The sequence below is a fragment of the Podarcis vaucheri genome (genome assembly GCF_965113315.1).
Source record: "Podarcis vaucheri genome assembly, chromosome: 16".
NCBI lineage: Eukaryota > Metazoa > Chordata > Lepidosauria > Squamata > Lacertidae > Podarcis > Podarcis vaucheri.
The window spans coordinates 29322171-29342655 of NC_138754.1; the positions used below are offsets into that span (position 1 = coordinate 29322171).

Below are 20485 nucleotides of genomic sequence, written 5' to 3' on the forward strand. Positions count from 1 at the left end.
AATGGAAACAGATAGCTTGAATTCCCAGCAAAGGTGCAGGGATGAGGGATAACATCCTGTTGTGTTATTTCATTTCTCACACCCACTCGCTCTGCTTCTCTATCCATAGCAAGACTAGCCCTCCCCACATATGGGGACAGGAGACACCAAAAAGGGATGCAGTGGTACCTTGGCTCTCAAACGCCTTGGTACTCAAATAACTTGAAACTCCAACACTGAAAACCTGGAAGCAAGTGTTCCGGTTTGTGAACATTTTTTGGAAGCCGAACATGCTCCGTTTTGAGTGCCACACTTCCCTTTTGTGTGTTACCCTGAGGTCTGTCTGTTTTTGCTAGTTGTGTTTTCGTTTTTGCAGCTTTTTTGTTTTTGTGACTGTGTGGATCCCAGTTCAGCTTCTGACTGACTGATTGATTGATTGTGTGGCTGCAGTACATTGTTTATTGCTTTCATTTTATGAATCAATAGTCTCGTTAGATAGTGAAATTAATCTTAAATTGCTGTTTTAGGGGTTGTTTTTAAAAGTCTGGAACGGATTAATCCATTTTGCACTACTTTCTATGTGCCTTGGTTTTGGAACGCTTTGGTTTTGGAACGGACTTCCAGAATGGATTAAGTTTGAGAACTAAGGTACCACTGTGCGAAAATGTTGTTTGGTTTGCACTCTAGCCTCAAAAGGATGGAATTGTTCTATATAAAGCCAAGGCCTTACATTAAAATCAATGTTCATAGCATCCATTATATTAAATAGCAGGTAGTGAGTTGAGACGGTGGGACGCGGGTGGTGCTGTGGGTAAAACCTCAGCGCCTAGGACTTGCTGATCGCATGGTCGGTGGTTCGAATCCCCGCGGCGGGGTGAGCTCCCGTCGTTCGGTCCCAGCTCCTGCCCACCTAGCAGTTCGAAAGCACCCTTAAGTGCAAGTAGATAAATAGGGACCGCTTTATAGCGGGAAGGTAAATGGCGTTTCCATGTGCTGCTCTGGTGCCGGTTCACCAGAGCAGCTTCTTCACGCTGGCCAGGTGACCCGGAAGTGTCTGCGGACAGCGCTGGCTCCCGGCCTCTAGAGTGAGATGAGCGCACAACCCTAGAGTCTGTCAAGACTGGCCCGTACGGGCTGGGGTACCTTTACCTTTACTTTTAGTGAGATGAGACACATAGTATTTGGTGGAAATCAAACTGCAGCAGAATGGATACAATGCTGATTGTGGCGAATACAGGTCAGCATTGGAATTCTTACATGCTTATTATCCAGAGTTATGGGTAGCTGTTTCTGGGCTTCCGAAAGGCATCCGGCTGGTCACTATGGGAGATAGGATGCTGTCCTAGAAGGGTCTTTGGTCTGATCTAGCAGGCACATTCTGCCCCGTGGAATTAGCTGCGATTGTTTGGGGATGTCAATGGGCAACGATAGTGTACAATTTTCATTTAAGCCCCTGAATCACATGTTCATGCTCCTTATGACCTCAGCTGATGACATCAGGTATTCAAAGCAGTGCTGAAGAAACCAGGCAGTATGTCTAATCTCCCACCCCAAGGATGACCACCACACAGCCGGAAGGAATGCACCACTAAATTACACTCAGATGGGAGGTGGGTCTTCCCACCCTTTGCGTCATGGATGATGCAGTTGTGCTGAAGAAGAAAGGTTATATTTTGGGGCATACTCTGGGCGCGAGTTCCTTTGCCAAAGTGAAATCCGCCTACTCGGAGCGCCTGAAATTCAACGTGGCCGTGAAAATCACAGACCGGAGGAAAGTCCCAAACGAGTTCCTGGAAAAATTCCTCCCCCGGGAGTTGGATATCTTGTCGATGGTGAACCACTGCTCCATCGTCAAAATCTATGAGATCTTTGAGACGTCCGGCAAGGTTTACATCGTGATGGAGCTCTGTGTGCAGGGAGACCTCCTGGAGTTCATCAAGAGCAACCATGGTTTGCCAGAGGAAGTTGCCTGCCGGATGTTCCGCCAGCTGTGCTGCGCCGTCAAATATTGCCACGATTTAGACGTGGTCCACAGGGACCTGAAATGCGACAACGTCCTCCTGGACAAAGAGATGAACGTCAAACTGTCGGATTTCGGGTTTTCCAAGCGGTGCTTCCGGGACGGGAGCGGGAAAATCATCCCCAGTCAGACTTTCTGTGGCTCGGCGGCTTATGCCGCTCCTGAGGTCATCCAAGGCATCCCTTACCACCCCAAAATTTATGACATGTGGAGCTTGGGCGTCATCCTGTATGTCATGGTCTCTGGGTACATGCCCTATGATGACTCCAACGTCAAGAGGATGCTGCGACTGCAGAAGGAACACAGAGTGCTCTTCCCAGATTCCCTGAGCATGGAATGCAAAGACCTTATTTTCCGCATGCTGCAGCCTGACGTTTCTCACCGACTACGGATCGAAGATGTTTTGAACCACCCCTGGGTGCAAGGGAAGCGCCTGAAGTCCCGCATCTTGTAAGAGTAGCTAACTGGTAAAGGAGAAACATGAACGAGCTTGCTTTTGCAGAGTACAGTAAATGTGAATTCCTTTTCCGTAAGCTCCACTGCACTGCTCTCCTTATGAGATCAGGATATTATTTACATGGTTGTTTGTTTGTTTGTCTCGTGCATTTCTACTTAGGTTTTCATTATTTACATTTCTGCTTATACCAGCTTTCTCCTAAAGCACACCGGAAACAACAGCTGGTGTACTAAGATATAAGGCATCAAAGGAAAGGGGAATGGGGAAGGTAGAAGAAAAATGAGCACTTTCAGCTACCAACTCTTTCATTAGCATTACTGAAATATACTCTGAGTCAAGAGTGGATTTCATGCTCTTTATTCAGCTCATAGTGGTGAGGAGGAATGAAAGTTCCCCCAAAATATCTGCTTTATATACATTATATACACAATGGGCTGCACATGATTGGCTAATTCCGGGATTCTCCTGTAGGCCAATCAGATTGTGGATTCGCTTCCATCTGGAGCTGGATGGGTGGCTCCTGCGGACCAATCATACTGCTGCATTGTTCTAGGACCAATCAGACTGCTGCATTTTGGATCCTATTCAACTCAGTACATAACAGTTACAGAATGAAGTTATGCTATTGATCGGGTAGAATGGAGGGTAAGAACTGATAGCACTGGGTTCCGGCAAAGCTAATGGAGGGGCGTTTGCTGCTTTCATATGATGCAGCTGGTTCCAGCAGAGTCAATGGAAGCAGCTCTGAAAAAGGAGAGGGGACTTTCCACTTCCCCCTTCCCTCCACCAATTGCGGCCAGGTAGATGGGCTGTGGATTAAACTATTCTAGTCCTTTCAGACCATCTGGTCTGAATGGTTGTGAGCTATTATATGCACGAAGGTCATCCGTCTTTCCTTTTTAAACTTTCCAATACCATAATTTTTAGCTGGCCCTATTCTGTTAATTTGAATGTTCCATTTCATCTTATTGCAGTCAGATTTGGGTAACAATAAAATTACTAATTTATTACCTGCCGTTCATCCTAAGATCCTGGGACAGGATTCCACAATTTAAAATGCAACTTTAAAAACACCTTTAAAACTTATTGTGGCAAAACAAAAATGCAATCACAAAAATAGGGTGAAAAATATGCATCTTAAGTGTCAAAGGCCAGCGAATTACAATCAAGCAGTATATAAATGTTAGCTAAATAAGTAAACCCATTTAGTGGTGGCTGGTGCCCATTGGGACATGTGGGGCAGCAGGGAGGGAGGTCGCCAGTAGGGGGCATCAAAGCCAACTCCGTCTAGTTCGGTCCCTATCTTCCTCCTTGCCTTGTTATAGAAGGGCAACAGTGAGATAACAGAAGCAAAAAATGTGCATTTGTTGCTCCACCACTTGTGCCTCTGGCCCTGCCCACCACTGGCATGATGTGGCCCTCAGAAGGTTTCGCAGAAGGGAACATGGCCCTTGGGTTAAGAAAGCTTCCCTACCTCTACTATAGACCTTGAGAGACAGCCACCTCGTGCTTAGCCAGAAAACAAGGAACAAGTATATTTGGAATAGCAGTTTCCAGGTACATAATACATAAAGTAGTAGTAGTAGTAGTAGTAGTAGTAGTAGTAGTAGTAGTATTTATACCCTGCCCATCTGACTGGGTTTCCCTAGCCACTCTGGGTGGAGTCCAACAGAATATTAAAAATACGACAAAACATCAAACATTAAAAACTTCCCAATACAGGGCTGCCTTCAGATGTCTTCTAAAATTCAGGTAGTTGCTTATTTCCTTGACATCTGACGGGAGGGCGTTCCACAGGGCAGGCACCATTACTGAGAAGGCCCTCTGCCTGGTCCCCTGTAACCTCACTTCTCACAGTGAGGGAACTGCCAGGAGGCCCTCGGAGCTGGAACTCAGTGTGGGCTGAACAATGAGGGTGGAGACGCTCCTTCAGGTATACTGGGCCATACAGGGCTTTAAAGGTCAGCACCAACACTTTGAATTGTGCTTGGAAACGTACTGGGAGCCAATGTAGGTCTGGTGTTATGTGGTCCCGGCGGCCACTCCCAGTCACCATTCTAGCTTAGTTGCAGTTTCCGGGTCACCTTCAAAGGTAGAGCGCATTGCAGTAGTCCAAGCTACATAGCACACATAGACAGTTGCCTTATCAAAGGTCAGGTACTTTGCCTACATAGCTCTATATTGTCCACTCTGGCTGGCTTCAGCTCTTCAGAGTCTCAGCCAAAAGCAATGGAGGCATCCCCTCCCCGCCTCCCCCGTTCGTACTGTAGGCAAGTTTCTCCGCAAACCCCTCTCTGTCCTCCATCCAGCAGACCAAGGACTGTGATCAGAGTTCCAGGGCACTTTTCCAGGTGGGCAAACTCACCTGGCGGTTTTAAGCAGTGGCGATGCGGGGTTGCAGCCTGGAGAGAGGAGTGTCACCTGGGGAGAGTTCCAAGGGGCCAGGCACAGAGGCTTAGGGCTGAATCACACATTATGAAATCCTTAAACGTATCCTAAGAACACAGCGTTTCCGTGCGCTGCTCTGGTTTCGCCAGAAGCGCCTTAGTCCTGCTGGCCACATGACCCAGAAAAACTGTCTGCGGACAAATGCCGGCTCCCTCGGCCAGTAAAGCGAGATGAGCGCCCCCAGAGTCGTTCATGACTGGACTTAACTGTCAGGGGTCCTTTACCTTTTAAGAACATAAAACAGCAAAATGAAACAGAAGAGGTACAAAGATAGAGGGGAAGAATAAATAAATATGGCCTTCGTAGAATTACAGAGATGGAAGGATCACCAAGCCGAAGCCCTGAAATGCAGAAATCACCTTGCTAGGGTGTCAAGAAACACATGGGAACTAAAAAGCATGTTTGTTTACCACACTCCCTTTTCTGCCGTTGGGTTCTGAGACATTGGCCATTTCAAAAGTCACTTGGTCCCACGCATAGCTTTGGGTGGGGGCTTGAAAAGGGGAAGTGTGTCTCTTAATGCTCTAACCACTATTCCACACTCCTTCTCCTCTCATGCTACTTCTTCCTTTTTTTGACAGCCCAGGACTCATTTTATTATGCCGTGTGTGTGTGTGTGTGTGTGTGTGTGTGTGTGTGTGTAAACAGAGAACAACCTTACATTTACAGAGCAAAATGTCCTCTTAATTATATACCCAGCATATAGGTAAAGGGACTCCTGACCATTAGGTCCAGTTGTGGCCAACTCTGGGGTTGCGGCGCTCATCTCGCTTTATTGGCCGAGGGAGCTGGCGTACAGCTTCTGGGTCATGTGGCCAGCATGACTAAGCCGCTTCTGGCGAACCAGAGCAGCGCACGTAAACGCTGCTTACCTTCCCACCAGAGCAGTACCTTTTTATCTACTTGCACTTTGACATGCTTTCGAACTGCTAGGTTGGCAGGAGCAGGGACCGAGCAACAGGAGCTCACCCCGTCGCAGGGATTCGAACCGCCGACCTTCTGATTGGCAAGCCCTAGGCTCTGTGGTTTAACCCACAGCGCCACCCACGTCCCCTTATTAATTATTATGTCGTGTGTGTGTGTGTGTGTGTGTGTGTGTGTGTAAACAGAGAACAAACTTACATTTACGGAGCAAAATGTCCTCTTGAATTATATACCCAGCATATAGAACCTTACAAAAGGACAATACAAGTGGACTTTCTGTGCCCTGACCACAGCAAAAAGACTGATCCTGATGAATCGGAAAAATAAAAATGCGGCTCCCTTCTACGATTGGATTGAAGACTTATACAAACTTGCAACATATGAACAACTTGCATATAAACGCAGACTTGCCATGGACAAATTCAGTGATATTTGGAATCCATTCTTACAAATACTGTAATAGGTTAAGATCTGGTGAAGTACACTAACAACCTTGTAAAGGATACAGTTTTGGGGTCCCCCTCCCCTCTTTATTTTCCCTTCTACATGGGTTCTGTTTCTCTTTTTCTTTCTCTTTTATTTATGTCTCACCACGTTTAGTGCACATATAATTATGTCCTTTCTGAAGGTTCAGTAAAGATGTTTAAAATCTAAAAAAAATAAAACAAGAGAGTGGGTTTCAGTACAGCTCTCAATTTGATTCAAGGTTCTTCTGAAAGATCTTCCCAAAACTTAATGGAGAAGAAATGTCACCTTTGGCGGGAAAGATCTGGCGCCATTCATCAGAGGCAGAGCAGTCCTCCTCTTCAAGCAGGGCGGGTGGGTTTTTTTCTTCAAAGGAATCATCTCCCAAGAGACTTCTGTGATGAATGGAATAGTGGCTCTTATTAATAAGAATTGCCTCCAAACTTCCTTGTTTGTCAAAGCTTTGATGTTTTACCAAGGTGCAGTGACACCATTGGAGAGACGCAGCACATCATCTGTAGGCAAGGCACGTTCTCCTTGATTCAAGGGTACCTGAAGACAGGGGAAGGGAGGGCTGTTCTTTCTAAGTGTGTGTCCTTTACTGTATTCTATTTCTTCAAAAGTTTTTGTGTATCATGTGTGGGCCAGGTTGACAAGGAGGAAGTTCGTCAGCAGCGTGATGTGGGGCTATCAGCCTTGACATCAGTCCCATGTTCCTTGTGACCCATAAAAGGTAAAGGGACCCCTGACCATTAGGTCCAGTCATGGCAGACTCTGGGGTTGCGGCACTCATCTCGCTTTATTGGCCGAGGGAGCCGGCGTACAGCTTCTGGGTCATGTGGCCAGCACGACTAAGCCGCTTCTGGCGAACCAGAGCAGCGCACGGAAACGCCGTTTACCTTCCCGCTGGAGCGGTACCTATTTATCTACTTGCACTTTGACGTGCTTTTGAACTGCTAGGTTGGCAGGAGCAGGGACCGAGCAACGGGAGTTCACCCCGTTGTGGGGATTCGAACCGCCGACCTTCTGATCGGCAAGTCCTAGGCTCTGTGGTTTAACCCACAGTGCCAATCGTGTCCCATAGCTCTGCCTTAATTAAGAACTAGCTGGGAGTGCCCAGGAATTTGTAGAAACCAAAAAAATTGTTTTTTTAAAAAATGGATAGTGTAATTTGTCTGTGTGTGGACCCATCACACCAAATAATGGGTCCGCCATCTTGAATCAAAATGGCGCCTGGAATCCAAGTGTAGGCAAACACCACGTTCCCCCTGCCCTTTGGGAACCCGCATGCCAGGTTTGGTAATGATATCCCCAGAGGCAGCCAAATCTATGCCAAAAAGGGCCAAGTTGCTTTACAGTCATATTTTGGTCCACCATCTTGAATCAAGTTGGCACCCGGCGTCCAAATGCCACTACTAACTGCCGCCACCACCTCAGGACCCCTTGTGTCAAGTTTAGTGATGATTTCTCAAGAGGCAGATAGACAACCAACAAACAGGTGGACAGACAGACCAACCACTCTTCCAAATATTTAGTAGATCCAGTGTTAGTCCCGGGCCCCATCTGCACTATACATTTAAAGTGGTACCATACCGCTTTAAACATCCACCGTTTCCTGCAAACAATTCTGGGCCCTGCCTTTTGTTCAGGGTGCTGAGAGTTGTTAGGAGACACACACATACCATTCCCCTCCCAGGGTTACAATTCCCAGCATTCCCTTTGGAAGAAGAATGTGCCCTAAGTTTACTTGACATATCCAGACCTATAGTTTTGTAGGGAAAATGTAGCATGGAGCTTTGATCTCCCTCCTGTCTGCAATACATAGGTTGGTCTTTTTGCAAAAAGGCCAACCCTTTTAAAGGCTCCCAGGCTACCTGAAATATCATATCTCCCTACATAAACCTGCCTGGGTGTTGAGATCCTCAGGTAAGCACCTCAGAAGCACAGCTGCTCATGACAAGAGACAAGAGTCTTTTCTGTTGCTGCCCCATATTGTGGAATTCCCTGTCTGGACAAATGACATTTTAATTGCTGGTTCTAAATGTATGCTATTTGGGGTGGATGAGTTTATTTTTATGGCTTTGGATTTTATATCTTGATGTTTTTAAAGTTGCAAGTTGCCATGAATTTCAGTCTGGGAGAAAGGTGGGATATGAAGACATCAAATAAGGAAATAAATAAATAGACACAAGCCCGTACTTTCAGATGACATGCGGGAATGTTACCTGAACCCTTGGCGTCCCGAATGACTCAGCTCTGACACAAGCCATTGTGACATCACAAAAGAATGTTGAGGGTTCTCCTGCAACATCCCAGGAAGGGGAGCCCCAGGCCATTTCAGATGACCATCCTGGAATGTGCGTGAATCGGAGGGGGGCAGGATACGGGATGCTCAGCCAACTTGAACATATTGCTTAGGGTCTGCCTCCAGGACTATGGATGATGCTGAAGTTCTTAAAAAGAGAGGCTACATCATGGGGATCAACCTCGGAGAAGGGTCTTACGCCAAGGTGAAATCGGCCTACTCGGATCGGCTGAAGTGCAACGTGGCCGTCAAGATCATCGACAAGAGGAAGGCTCCTCAGGACTTCTTGGAGAGGTTCCTCCCCAGAGAGATAGAGATGCTGGCCAGGGTGAAACACCCTGGCATCATCAAGACCTATGAGATTTTTGAGACCTCCGACGGCAAAGTCTACATCGTGACAGAACTGGGCATGCAAGACTTGCTGGAGTTCATCAAGAAGAGAGGAGCCATTCCTGAAAACGTAGCCCGCAAGATGTTCCACCAGCTCACCAGCGCCATCAAGTACCTCCACGAGCTGGACATTGTCCACCGGGACTTGAAATGCGAGAACCTTCTTCTGGACAAAGAATACAACATCAAACTGACAGACTTTGGCTTTTCCAAGAGAGTCGCCCGCGACGAAGATGGCAGGGTGGTCCTCAGCAAGACTTTCTGCGGTTCGGCGGCCTACGCGGCCCCGGAAGTGCTGCAAGGCATCCCTTACCAGCCGAAGGTTTACGACATATGGAGCTTGGGGGTGGTGCTGTTCATCATGGTGTGTGGCTCGATGCCTTATGATGACTCGAACATTAAGAAAATGCTCAAGCTACAGAAGGAGCACCGGATACATTTCCCCCGGTCCAAAGTGCTGTCAGTCGAATGCAAAGATCTCATTTACCGCATGCTCCAACCCGACGTCTCCCGCCGAATCTGCATCGATGAGGTTTTAATGCATGTGTGGATGCAGGACCAGAGATCCACTTCGGACACCACGCTCATGAAGTCGGGGGAATGCTCCCACCACCATAATCAGATAAGGGCCATGTTTGGGAAAGACTCGTCGGGGCTGGAGTCTTTGGAAAACGAGCAAATTCTCCAGGAAGAAAGGCATACAGACTTGGATGCCCTCTCTGACAAGATGCAAAGGACTTGTCTTTGAAAAATCCAGCAGCCCAGCGACAAGCAGAGGTGAATAGGTCAGTGGGTTTCTGTAGCACCGCCAGTTCCAGAGACCTCTTTAAAGACTACGTCCTGAAAACTTTTTTTGGAAAGAGATAAAAACAATTTGGGAGGCATTTTCTTTTCTTTTCTTTTGGTCAACATCAAGTCCTTTCAGATTGTTGTTGGCCACAGGAGCCAACAACATCTGCACCTCTCGACATTTGCAAGATGCACAATGTTGGATGGAGAGGGAATAGATTTTTCTCACCCTTTTTTAATCCTCTGTAAACAACCGCACCATGCAGCTTAAAGCGCTCTTATACCACTTCAACAATCATGGAGGGTCCTGGGATCTGTCATTTGCTAAGGATGCCGGGGGGTTAGCTCCGTGAGGTCAGCACCCTTAACCAACAACAGTTCCCAGGATCCTTTGGGGTGGAGAGTAGCCATGACGGTAAAAGTGGCCTAAGAGTGTTTTCAAAATGGGTGGCGTAGATGTGACTTTTGCCATGTCCTGATGAGTCTTGGCCTGATACACCTTCCAGGTTGGTACCTGCTACTCGTGAGATCTAAAACATAGCTTCAAAGAGACCCGCCTGCTGTAGCACCAGTCAGTTTTTTCTGCAATGATGACCAGCTGCAAACCCTTTGAACTGTCTGCGTCTGTGATGGCAACTTCTGCCACGGAAGGTACACACACATAAGGTATCTGTGCTGAAGTTCCACGTAAGAAATCAGTCCCAGTGAAATTAAGGTTATAGAAAATCCAGATCCAGTAAAACTATAATCTTAAACTCTCTCCCTGTGTTTTGTTTTTAAATGGATTCCTTACTTAGCATGTGCAGGAATTTCAGCTAAATCAGGGGTGATTTTGACTGGCTTCCGGCCAGTTTTCCCCAAACCATGCCCACCTGCTTCTCAGTGGATGTGGCTCGTGTGACATCATCTGATGGGCAGGAAGGCAAGATAAAATCCTGTTGCACATGCCTGCTATCTGGAGGGACCAGGGGCACACAACACAGCCAAACAGAGCAGGGTTTAACCCCCGCTTGTCAGTCGATGAGCAGGAGTTAAATCCTGCTTAGATATTAACCCCCATTCCTGATTCAGCATAGTAGGTAAGGTAAAGGGACCCCTACCATTAGATCCAGCCGTGACCGATTCTGGGGTTGCGGTGATCATCTCACTTTATTGGAGGAGAGAGCCGGCGTACAGCTTCCGGGTCATGTGGCCAGCATGACTAAGCCGCTTCTGGTGAACCAGAGCAGCGCACGGAAATGCTGTTTACCTTCCTGCCGGAGCAGTACCTATTTATCTACTTGCACTTTGACATGCTTTCGAACTGCTAGGTTGGCAGGAGCAGGGACCGAGCAACGAGAGCTCACCCCGTCGTGGGGATTTGAACCGCCGACCTTCTGATCGACAAGTCCTAGGCTCTGTGGTTTAACCCACAGCGCCACACCCTGCTAAAATAATGGGGTTCCCCCCTCTAGTTTAGCAGGGGATTTTGATGCACTCCCCTTCATGAGTCAGGAAGCAGTTGGCCTAGAACCTCCTATTAAAACTACAGTGCCCAAAATGCTTCTGTTGACCACCAGCATTACGCTTTCCACTTCTAAGTTCGGAATAGAGTAGTTGCTTTGGAAGATGATACTCAGGCATCCGAACAACATGACCAGTCCAACGAAGTTGATGTTGAGGAATCATTGCTTCGACACTGGTTATCTTTGCTTCTTCCAGTACCCTGGCATTAGTTTGCCTGTCTTCCCAAGTGATTTTTTCCCGGAGACACCGTTGATGGTATCTTTCGAGGAGTTGGAGATGGTGTTTATTATAAGTGGTCCATGTTTCACAAGCATACAGTAAGGCTGGTAGTACAATAGCTTTGTAAACAAGCATTTTGCTTTCCCTGCGAATGTCCTAGTCCTCATAGACTCAATTATTTTTATTAATTTTCCAAACTATTACAAATCCAACCAAATTACTTTAATTTAATACAATTTCTTAAAATCAGGTTTCCCGCACCTGTTGCAAACATATGTCAATCGTTTCCTCCCATAGCTGTATCATTTCTTATTTAATGTTTAGTTGTCATCCGTCAGTCTTTGTTACGTCATTCTTGCAGCTGACCACATTTTCCTCCTTACAAACAGCACGTCTGTTACATCTTATAAGTATAAAATCCACTACACGTGTGTAATCCTTCATAAACATTGTTGTTTCAGACCTGGTGTGCTGGGAGAATTAATTACTATCTTCCATTGTTCACTTCTTTGCAGTGTTTTTCTAGATGTTACAAGGTCCCGTTCCATCCCTTCCACTGTTCACCAACTAGTGTACTGGCTGTGGCCGTAAATAACTCACAGAGTACATGTCCAGTCTCTGCCATTAAAACTCCACTCTGGAGTTCTTCCTCAGCACACAGTTAAAAACAAAATATTTTCTCAAGTTTGGTCTCTTGCCAGATCTATTCAGCAGCCGTTCATTCTTCTCACTCTGCATCGCTCCATCACACTCCTGGTCTGATCCAAAAATAATTTTAAATAAAATCCATTCAACCTCAGTCGAGGGGAGAGGGCATAATAAAACCTTGTTAAAGTCCTTGTTGAGCATAAATCAAAAGCCTCCCCCCTCTTTTCTGTGGTAACAGACAGAATAACATAAAAATGGCTACACATGTCTCTTTCATTATTCAGGGGAGGACAAGAAATAAAACCATTTGAAAACCCTTTGAAAGCACAACGCACCTTGTCCTCCCCTTTCCTTTCCTTTCCCAGCTGTGTAAGGATTAGCAAGCTTAAAAATAAAACATTCAGATACCTTCAAAGAACCAAGCTCAGTTCTTTCATTAGCTGATTGATTGCTAATAATAATATATCTAATATATATATATATAATTAATAATAATCGTAATTATTTATTTGTACCCCGCCCATTTGGCTGGTTTCCCCAGCCACTCTGGGCGGCTTCCAGCAAAGATTAAAAAGTCACACATTAAAAACTTCCCTGAACAGGGCTACTTTAAGATGTCTTCTAAATGTCAGGTTGTTGTTTATCTCTTTGACATCTGATGGGAGGGCGTTCCACAGGGTGGGTGACACTACCGAGAAGGCCCTCTGCCTGGTTCCCTGTTACCTCGCTTCTCGCAGTGAGGGAACCGCGAGAAATCCCTCGCTGCTGGAGCGCCTCCTGATTAATGCCAATATTCTAGATTAAGGAGAAACCAAGCACAAATCAGGCCGGAGACGGAGGCTTGTCCATGGCAGAAACACACTCCCAGGTCACACCCACTCTGCCTTTCAAGTTGGCAGACACGGGCTTGAGTGGCACAGCGGGATGCAGTGAGCTACCCAGACCACACTCTGGAGCACTGCCAGGATTTTTGCCTCATAAACCCTGTATTTCCCCTTCCTGAACACCCCCAACTGCCCACAGAGAGCTGTAATAATAATAATAATAATAATAATAATAATAATAATAATAATAATAATAATTTATTTATTTTTATTTATTTCCCCGCCCATCTGGCTGGGTTTCCCCAGCCACTTTGGGCGGCTTCCAACAGAACACTAAAATACAATAACCTATTAAACATTAAAAGCTTCCCTAAACAGGGCTGCCTTCAGATGAATTCTAAAAATTTGGTAGTTGTTTTTCTCTTTGACATCTGGTGGGAGGGTGTTCCATAGGGCGGGCGCCACTACCGAGAAGGCCCTCTGCCTGGTTCCCTGTAACTTCTCGTAGTGAGGGAACTGCCAGAAGGACCTCAGTGTCTGGGCAGAACGATGGAGGTGGAGATGCTCCTTCAGGTATACTGGACTGAGGCCATTTCGGGCTTTAAATGTGAGCACCAACACTTTAAAGCCCTAAGGAGTGACAGCCATATAGAAATCCTCCTCCTCCTTTTGGACTGACAAGTGTAAAAGCATGAGACAAAAGGAGCTGGAAGGAAAGAGGAAACTTTGCACAATCTGGAAGAGAGTGAAAGAAGAAAAGAGTGGTAAAGGAACTAAACAAAAAAAAACACACAATAGGTGGGGGGGGGAGAAGAAGAAAATCCAAATCAAGAGGAAAAAAGAGAGAGAGAAATTGGGCGGCCTGAGCGCAGGCCAATGGCCTGAGCGCAGGCCAATGGCCTGCTGGTTTTATGCCATTGACTTGTGATGCAAGCCGGAAACCCAAACACTCTGCAGTCGGGAGAAGCTGCACTCGCAGAGCTCAGGCAATGCTGGATTTCGGTATCTGCATGCTAGGAACAACACTCTGTCTAGGATGGGCATAGGGAGCAGACAAGGGAGCTTGCCTCTTCAAAGCGGCTTTCTCAGCTAACATACTTATTTCATTTTTTTACAAAGAAAAAACCATATCCGACCTTCAGTGTTATCACCGGCTGGTCAGTTAAAAGCTAGGGCAAGTAGAAAGCTTTTAAGGTAAAGGTAAAGTACCCCTGACATTTAAGTCCAGTTGAGAACGACTCTGGGGTTGCGGCACTCATCTCGCTTTACTGGCCGAGGGGTCCGGCGTTTGTCCGCAGACAGTTTTTCTTGTCATGTGGCCAGCATGACTAAGCCGCTTCTGGCGAAACCAGAGCAGCGCATGGAAATGCCGTTTACCTTCCCGCCGGAGCGGTACCTATTTATCTACTTGCACTGCGTGCTTTCAAACTGCTAGGTTGGCAGGAGCTGGGACTGAACAACAGGAGCTCACCCCGTTGTGGGGATTCGAATCGCCGACCTTCTGATCAGCAAGCCTTAGGCTCTGTGGTTTAGACCACGGCACAGCTGGGTGCAAAAGTTGCCAACATATTGGCTGTGGGCACTCACCAAACCTCCCTCTATTCATGATTCCCTTGGTCAAGAACTGGTGAGTGTGGCTGCTTTTCTCTCCCGAGAGCCGAAGGAGGAAGTTGGAAGAGTACCCCTCTTCCCCATTTCCTGCCTCAGCTCTATGTGCTTTTTAAGGCTCAGGTTAATATCACCAGACCTGGCTTTAACCCAATTCACTCAGAAAAGTCAAACTTGTGTGTACATGTGCATGTACACATGCTCTCTCTTTCTCTGCAGGAGGGAGCTGATCCAGCAGAGAGGAGAGGAGAGAGCAGTTGTTATGTACTGAAGTACTGTACTGAAGTTCTCACCCTGGGCCAGCAGGGGGATACTGTAGATAGTTTTCACTCAGGTCCACATATGCCAATAAGGAATTCAAAGTGATGTTCAGTGATTGGATAGTTACAAAAGTTTGTTACTGTTGCTTTGTAGTTGAGCTCTATATAAGCAAGTTGGCTGAACCCTTCAGCCCAGTTCTGTTCTGGCCTATGAATAAACAAGAGCTGTCTGAAGAATCGCTGTGTCGTCTGATATGTTCACCCTCAACTTAACAGCAGTGTCCAGAGTTCTCCCTCAAAAATCCAAATGTGCCAATGTGGACTTAAAACTGATAGTGATCCCTGCCTGGAACCTATCAGACTAGGGACTTAGCTATACAGCTGCAAATATAACGTTTTAAGAGTGTTTTAAGTACATTATTCAAACGTGACACTAGATGGCGATGGCGAGCTTGTGGCAAATTCAACATCTTTTTCAAAACGTTTTTAAAAACATTTCCACATTTTTTTATATGGGTCTAGATTCTACCTAGGCTCTGGGGACACAGTGGCAATATTGGAGAGCAGCCTTTCCCATAATTTGCACCTGCCTAACTCCCAAAGTTGAGGGGCAGGGGGCAACCAAAAAGGGCCTCCAACCATGATATTGACAAGCGAGAAGGTGCTTCTGGAAGGAGACGGCCCTTTCATCGCCTATCTGAGTCTCGGCACCAGCAAATTCACAAAGCCGAACTGTTGGGTTAGGGTGCTTGCTCACCCAACTGCTTTCGTCATCGTTGGCGAGGCCATAGTCTCCAGCATTCCTCAGATGAAAAAAAGAGCCGTTGTTCACTCATCTACCCCTTCTCCAACCCTTCTGGGACCTCAATTTTTGTACTCCCACCACCACTGTGGAGCACTTCCAGTCAGAAGACCAGCGAGAGCAACCATCATTGCACCAATGGGACACAACCTTTTTGGCCTCCTCCAAGGGGGGGGGGCGGTCCTGAACCAACAGGTTCAGAAGGAGGTTTCCCCCCCACACACACACACCAGGGACTGGGGGCAATACAGTGGTGCCTCGCAAGACGAAAAGAATCCGTTCCGTGATTCTCTTCGTCTAGCGGTTTCTTTGTCTTGCGAAGCAAGCCCATTGACGGATTAGCGGATCAGCACTATTAGCGCTATTAGCGGCTTTTAGCGGCTTATCAGCTTATGGGGTCAGCTGATAAGCGGCTTAGCGGCTTAGAAAAGGGGGGGGGAGGAAAAAAAACCAGCAGGAACTCGCAAGACATTGTCGTCTTGCGAAGCAAGCCCATAGGAGATTTGTTTTGCGAAGCACCTCCAAAACGGAAAACTCTTTCGTCTAGCGAGTTTTCTGTCTTGCGAGGCATTCGTCTTGCGGGGCACCACTGTACTTTGATCTGGGACAGGGGATGAAGTGGACTAGGTCAGGAGGGAGAAATATGTTGGGGACACCCAGAATGCCAGCATGATGGCAGGTGTACTCCTGGAATTGTGCCTCAAAATCCTGCGTACAGCTACAGGAACAGTTTTGGGACTGGGGTGGGAGTTTAGAATTTCTCACCACAACCAGAGAGGCTGAATCTGTGGGTTTGGCACAAAAATGGCTGTTTAACTTGCTTGAGCTGAGAATATTGTGAAAGTGCCACAAGGAACTCCATGCAGCCACGTGATTCACTCAAGACGAAGAACGCCGTGAAACCCCAAGGCGAAGGACCATGCAGAGTCTGTTTGGGCCTGTTTTCTGATATTTTTAATTTTTTTCTGCAGGGATCTTGCCTGAAAGATCTTTAAATGCTGTTAATTCATGCTTTTTACACGACTGGTAATCTGAAAAACTCTGGTGCGTAATTTTAATCTACACAATGGTCATCTTAACGTGTAACTTGGTTTCTGTCACCTCAAAACACGTCGTTTGACTTCTTTAACAAGATGCGGAATTTTAAAAATGATGTCACCTGATTCCTCTGCAACCCCAATGCATTGTGGGAATCTGTTCAGAAGCTGACTTAGCGAGGACATCTTACCTCATCCATTGTCTGGAAATTTCACGTTTAACCACTGTATTTGCTACAGGGAAATGAATAAAGGACACTTCAAAGTCCAGTCAAGTTTTCTGTACCCAGTCTGGGTGTGTTTCATGGAATCCTTTTGTGGCTGCTAGCTTTCACCCGCAATTTAAAACACACTTATGATAAGCTAATTCAACGTTTGAACACTGTGGAGTGGGGTGAAATTCCCCTACTCAGATTAATTTGAGGGTTGCTTGATAGTATTGCGAAGGTGGATAGGAAATAGTGCTTGTGTACTAATCAGCAAATGTCCAAACTCCTTCCATACAAGACAATTTCCTTCTTTCACTATCAGGCTAAAAAAAACAACCCAAACAAGAACAGAGATGGGTTGCTTGCTTTTAAAGAACCTATAATGTTCCCTCACCAAAGATCATTTGTCTCTGAGGTTGATATTGACTATTATATCACAGACTGCTAGTTGCTTAATGCTAGTTGTGACATCACATGGAGACATCACCCGATAAACAATGCTCAAAATTCTATGTCATCCAACTTCCCAGAACCAGGCAACCCTCCAATGACCAACGATGGAATACCTAGTAAGTGGCTGGAAGAGTATGCCAACAATGTGACCAAACTTATCTTTGCGTCTGCCTATAGCATGATGGACGACGCTGCCATCCTTAAAAAAAGAGGCTACATCATGGGAGGAAATTTGGGAGAAGGCTCTTACGCCAAGGTGAAATCGGCCTTTTCAGAACGGCTGAAATTTGACGTAGCAGTAAAAATCATAGACAGGAAGAAAGCTCCACTGGACTTTCTGGAGAGGTTCCTTCCGAGGGAAATAGACATCTTAGCCAAAGTAAACCACCGATCAATCATAAAAACCTATGAGATCTTTGAGACGTCAGATGGCAAAGTCTACATCGTGATGGAGTTGGGAGTCCAGGGGGATTTGCTGGAGTTCATCAAGAGCAAAGGGGCAATGCCCGAAGACATTGCCAGGAAGATGTTCCGCCAGCTATGTGCCGCTATAAAATACTGCCACGATTCTGACATTGTCCACCGGGACTTGAAATGTGAAAACCTGCTTCTGGACAAAGATTATCACATCAAGCTTTCGGATTTTGGCTTCTCCAAACGCTTGACCCGCGATGAAGACGGCAAAATTATCCACAGCAAGACCTTTTGCGGTTCTGCTGCTTACGCCGCCCCAGAGGTGCTGCAAGGCATCCCCTACGAACCCAAGATCTACGATATGTGGAGCCTAGGGGTCATTCTGTACATCATGGTCTGCGGCTCCATGCCTTATGACGACTCCAACATTCGGAAGATGCTGAGGCTGCAAAAGGAGCACCGGGTACATTTCCCCAAGTCGAAAAACCTGACCATGGAATGCAAAGACCTCATCTACCGCATGCTCCAACCGGACGTCGCCCGGCGGCTCCACATCGACGCCGTTTTGAGCCATGTGTGGATGCAGCCCTCGAAACCCAAGTGCGTCTCGACGACTTCTGTCATGAAAAACGGGGAGAGTTCCCGGACTGAGTGCGATCACAAGCCAAATCACAAAAGCGAAGTGCAAGTCAGCAGCAAATCGGAGTCCAAACAGGCTGGACATTCCCGTCTGGAGGTAGCCGAAGGAGTGGGGAAACTGGGGGAAATCGTGAAACCAGACAACCTGGCAGACGATGTAGTGTTGCCCCAGTTTGAGAACACGGAAATCTGATACACCTGGAGCAGCAGATGCCCATTCACTCAGGCAACAGAGAATAGGTAGCCCAAATGCCCAATCAAATGGACAAGGTGGTTTCGGGGTCGGGAGAAGATGAGAGATTAGTGGAGGAAGCAATCAGAAAAGCAGACTAAATGAAAAGAAAGTAAAGAGGTTTCTTTATAAGCACTTTTATACTTATATATATCGATACCTGTCAGGGATCCCTTTACCTTTAAGATGGTATTAAGAATCAACCTGGAAATGTTATATATTCTCAAGTCTCCCCTCTTCTGGTGCTGTCTAACAAAACAAAGTCTGTGACAGATCAGAGATACCTTGACCTTGCTATTACGATTTAATGTAAGGTAAAGGTAAAGGGAGGGACGCGGGTGGCGCTGTGGGTTAAAGCCTCAGCGCCTAGGGCTTGCCGATCGAAAGGTCGGCAGTTCGAATCCCCGCAGCGGGGTGCGCTCCCGCTGCTCGGTCCCAGCGCCTGCCAACCTAGCAGTTCGAAAGCACCCCCGGGTGCAAGTAGATAAATAGTACCGCTTACCAGCGGGAAGGTAAACGGCGTTCCGTGTGCTGCGCTGGCTCGCCAGATGCAGCTTTGTCACGCTGGCCACATGACCCGGAAGTGTCTCCGGACAGCGCTGGCCCCCCGGCCTATAGATGTGAGATGGGCGCACAAACCCCAGAGTCTGTCAAGACTGGCCCGTTCGGGCAGGGGTACCTTTACCTTTACCTTTAAAGGTAAAGGGACCCCTGACTATTAGGTCCAGTCGTGGCCGACTCTGGGGTTGCGGCGTTCATCTCGCTTTATTGGCCGAGGGAGCCGGCGTACAGCTTCCGGGTCATGTGCCCAGCATGGCTAAGCCGCTTCTGGCGAACCAGAGCAGCGCACGGAAACACCGTTTACCTTCCCGCCGGAGCTGTACCTATTTATCTACTTGCACTTTGACGTGCTTTCGAACTGCTAGGTTGGCAGGAGCAGGGACCGAGCAACGGGAGCTCAGCATTTAGGACATTTTAGTTTAGGGAAAAGGCAAGTTAAGAGGTGACAAGACCAAAGTTTATAAAACGATGCACGGCATGGAAAAAATGGATAAAGAAGTTTTTTTCCTCCCTCTCTCATAGCACTAGAACTCATAAGACAGAGAAACTCAACAGTTAGAAAATTCACAACATATAAAAGGAAGTTTGTCACGCAGTGCATAGTTAAACTGTGGAACTCGCTCCCACAAGAGGCAGTGATGGCCACCGACGGATGACTTTAGAATAGTAGACAAATTCATTGAGAGGGCTGTCAAGGGCTAATAGACACGATGGCTATGCTCTTCCTCCACAGTTGGAAGCAGAAATGCTTTAGAATTCCAGTTGCTAAAAACCAGAAAAGTGAGAGCTCTTGGGCTCGGGTCCTGTTTGTAGACTTCCCAAAGGCATCTGGGTGGCCCCTGTGAGAACAGGATGCTGACTAGACAGACCATTAGCCTGATCCAGCTAGCCCTTCTTATGTTCTTCTGATATAGACAAGTGGTGCAGTGAATTCCAAGCGCCACCCATCTCTGCACACCTGAAATCATGAACACACAATGACTTATTGGTTCCGAGACAGACTGACTAAATGGCTTTCTAAGACCAGAACTCCACTGCCTGGAAAGCCTTCCCTGTAGTAGAGGGATGGCCAACCTGGGGCGTTCCAGATGTTGTTAGGACTCCAACTCCCATCAGCCCCAGCCGGCATATCCAGTGGTCAAGGATGCTGCGGGCTGGACATTTGAAGGCTACAGCAATAGCCGGACTCTGGCATACTTTGCCAATCCCAAAATTAATCAGGCTCCCACTTTGTGAGATGAAAGCACATTTCCCTGAAGATTCAATATATTAACACTTCCTAATACTGCTCCCAGT

At 46.9% G+C, this 20485-nt stretch overlaps 1 protein-coding gene, 1 long non-coding RNA gene and 2 pseudogenes across 4 annotated transcripts; 3 read left to right on the plus strand and 1 right to left on the minus strand.

The window, feature by feature from the left end:
• Positions 1-1492: 1492 nt before the first annotated feature.
• Positions 1493-2532, plus strand: LOC309520897 (testis-specific serine/threonine-protein kinase 1-like). Its single transcript, XM_082202863.1, has one exon. The coding sequence runs from the start codon at positions 1614-1616 to the stop codon at positions 2451-2453; it is 840 nt and encodes a 279-aa protein (XP_082058989.1). The 5' UTR covers positions 1493-1613; the 3' UTR covers positions 2454-2532.
• Positions 2533-6006: 3474 nt separating this feature from the next.
• Positions 6007-8540, minus strand: LOC309521176. The gene is made up of 3 exons (XR_014214525.1): positions 8493-8540; positions 6582-6688; positions 6007-6478 (listed from the first exon to the last, which is right to left on the minus strand). It is a non-coding gene; the product is annotated as an uncharacterized lncRNA (long non-coding RNA).
• Positions 8541-8590: 50 nt separating this feature from the next.
• LOC309521086 (testis-specific serine/threonine-protein kinase 1 pseudogene) lies at positions 8591-10537 on the plus strand (annotated as a pseudogene). Its single transcript, XR_014224630.1, has 2 exons — positions 8591-9765; positions 10284-10537. The product of XR_014224630.1 is annotated as a testis-specific serine/threonine-protein kinase 1 pseudogene (transcript).
• A 6548-nt stretch (positions 10538-17085) lies between these two features.
• On the plus strand, positions 17086-18790 carry LOC309521070 (testis-specific serine/threonine-protein kinase 2 pseudogene; annotated as a pseudogene). The gene has a single exon. The product of its transcript is annotated as a testis-specific serine/threonine-protein kinase 2 pseudogene (transcript).
• Positions 18791-20485: the final 1695 nt, after the last annotated feature.

Bases quoted from the DNA above. Each gene is read 5' to 3' on its own strand.
- LOC309520897 (XM_082202863.1), top strand. From the start codon at position 1,614: ATGGATGATGCAGTTGTGCTGAAGAAGAAAGGTTATATTTTGGGGCAT.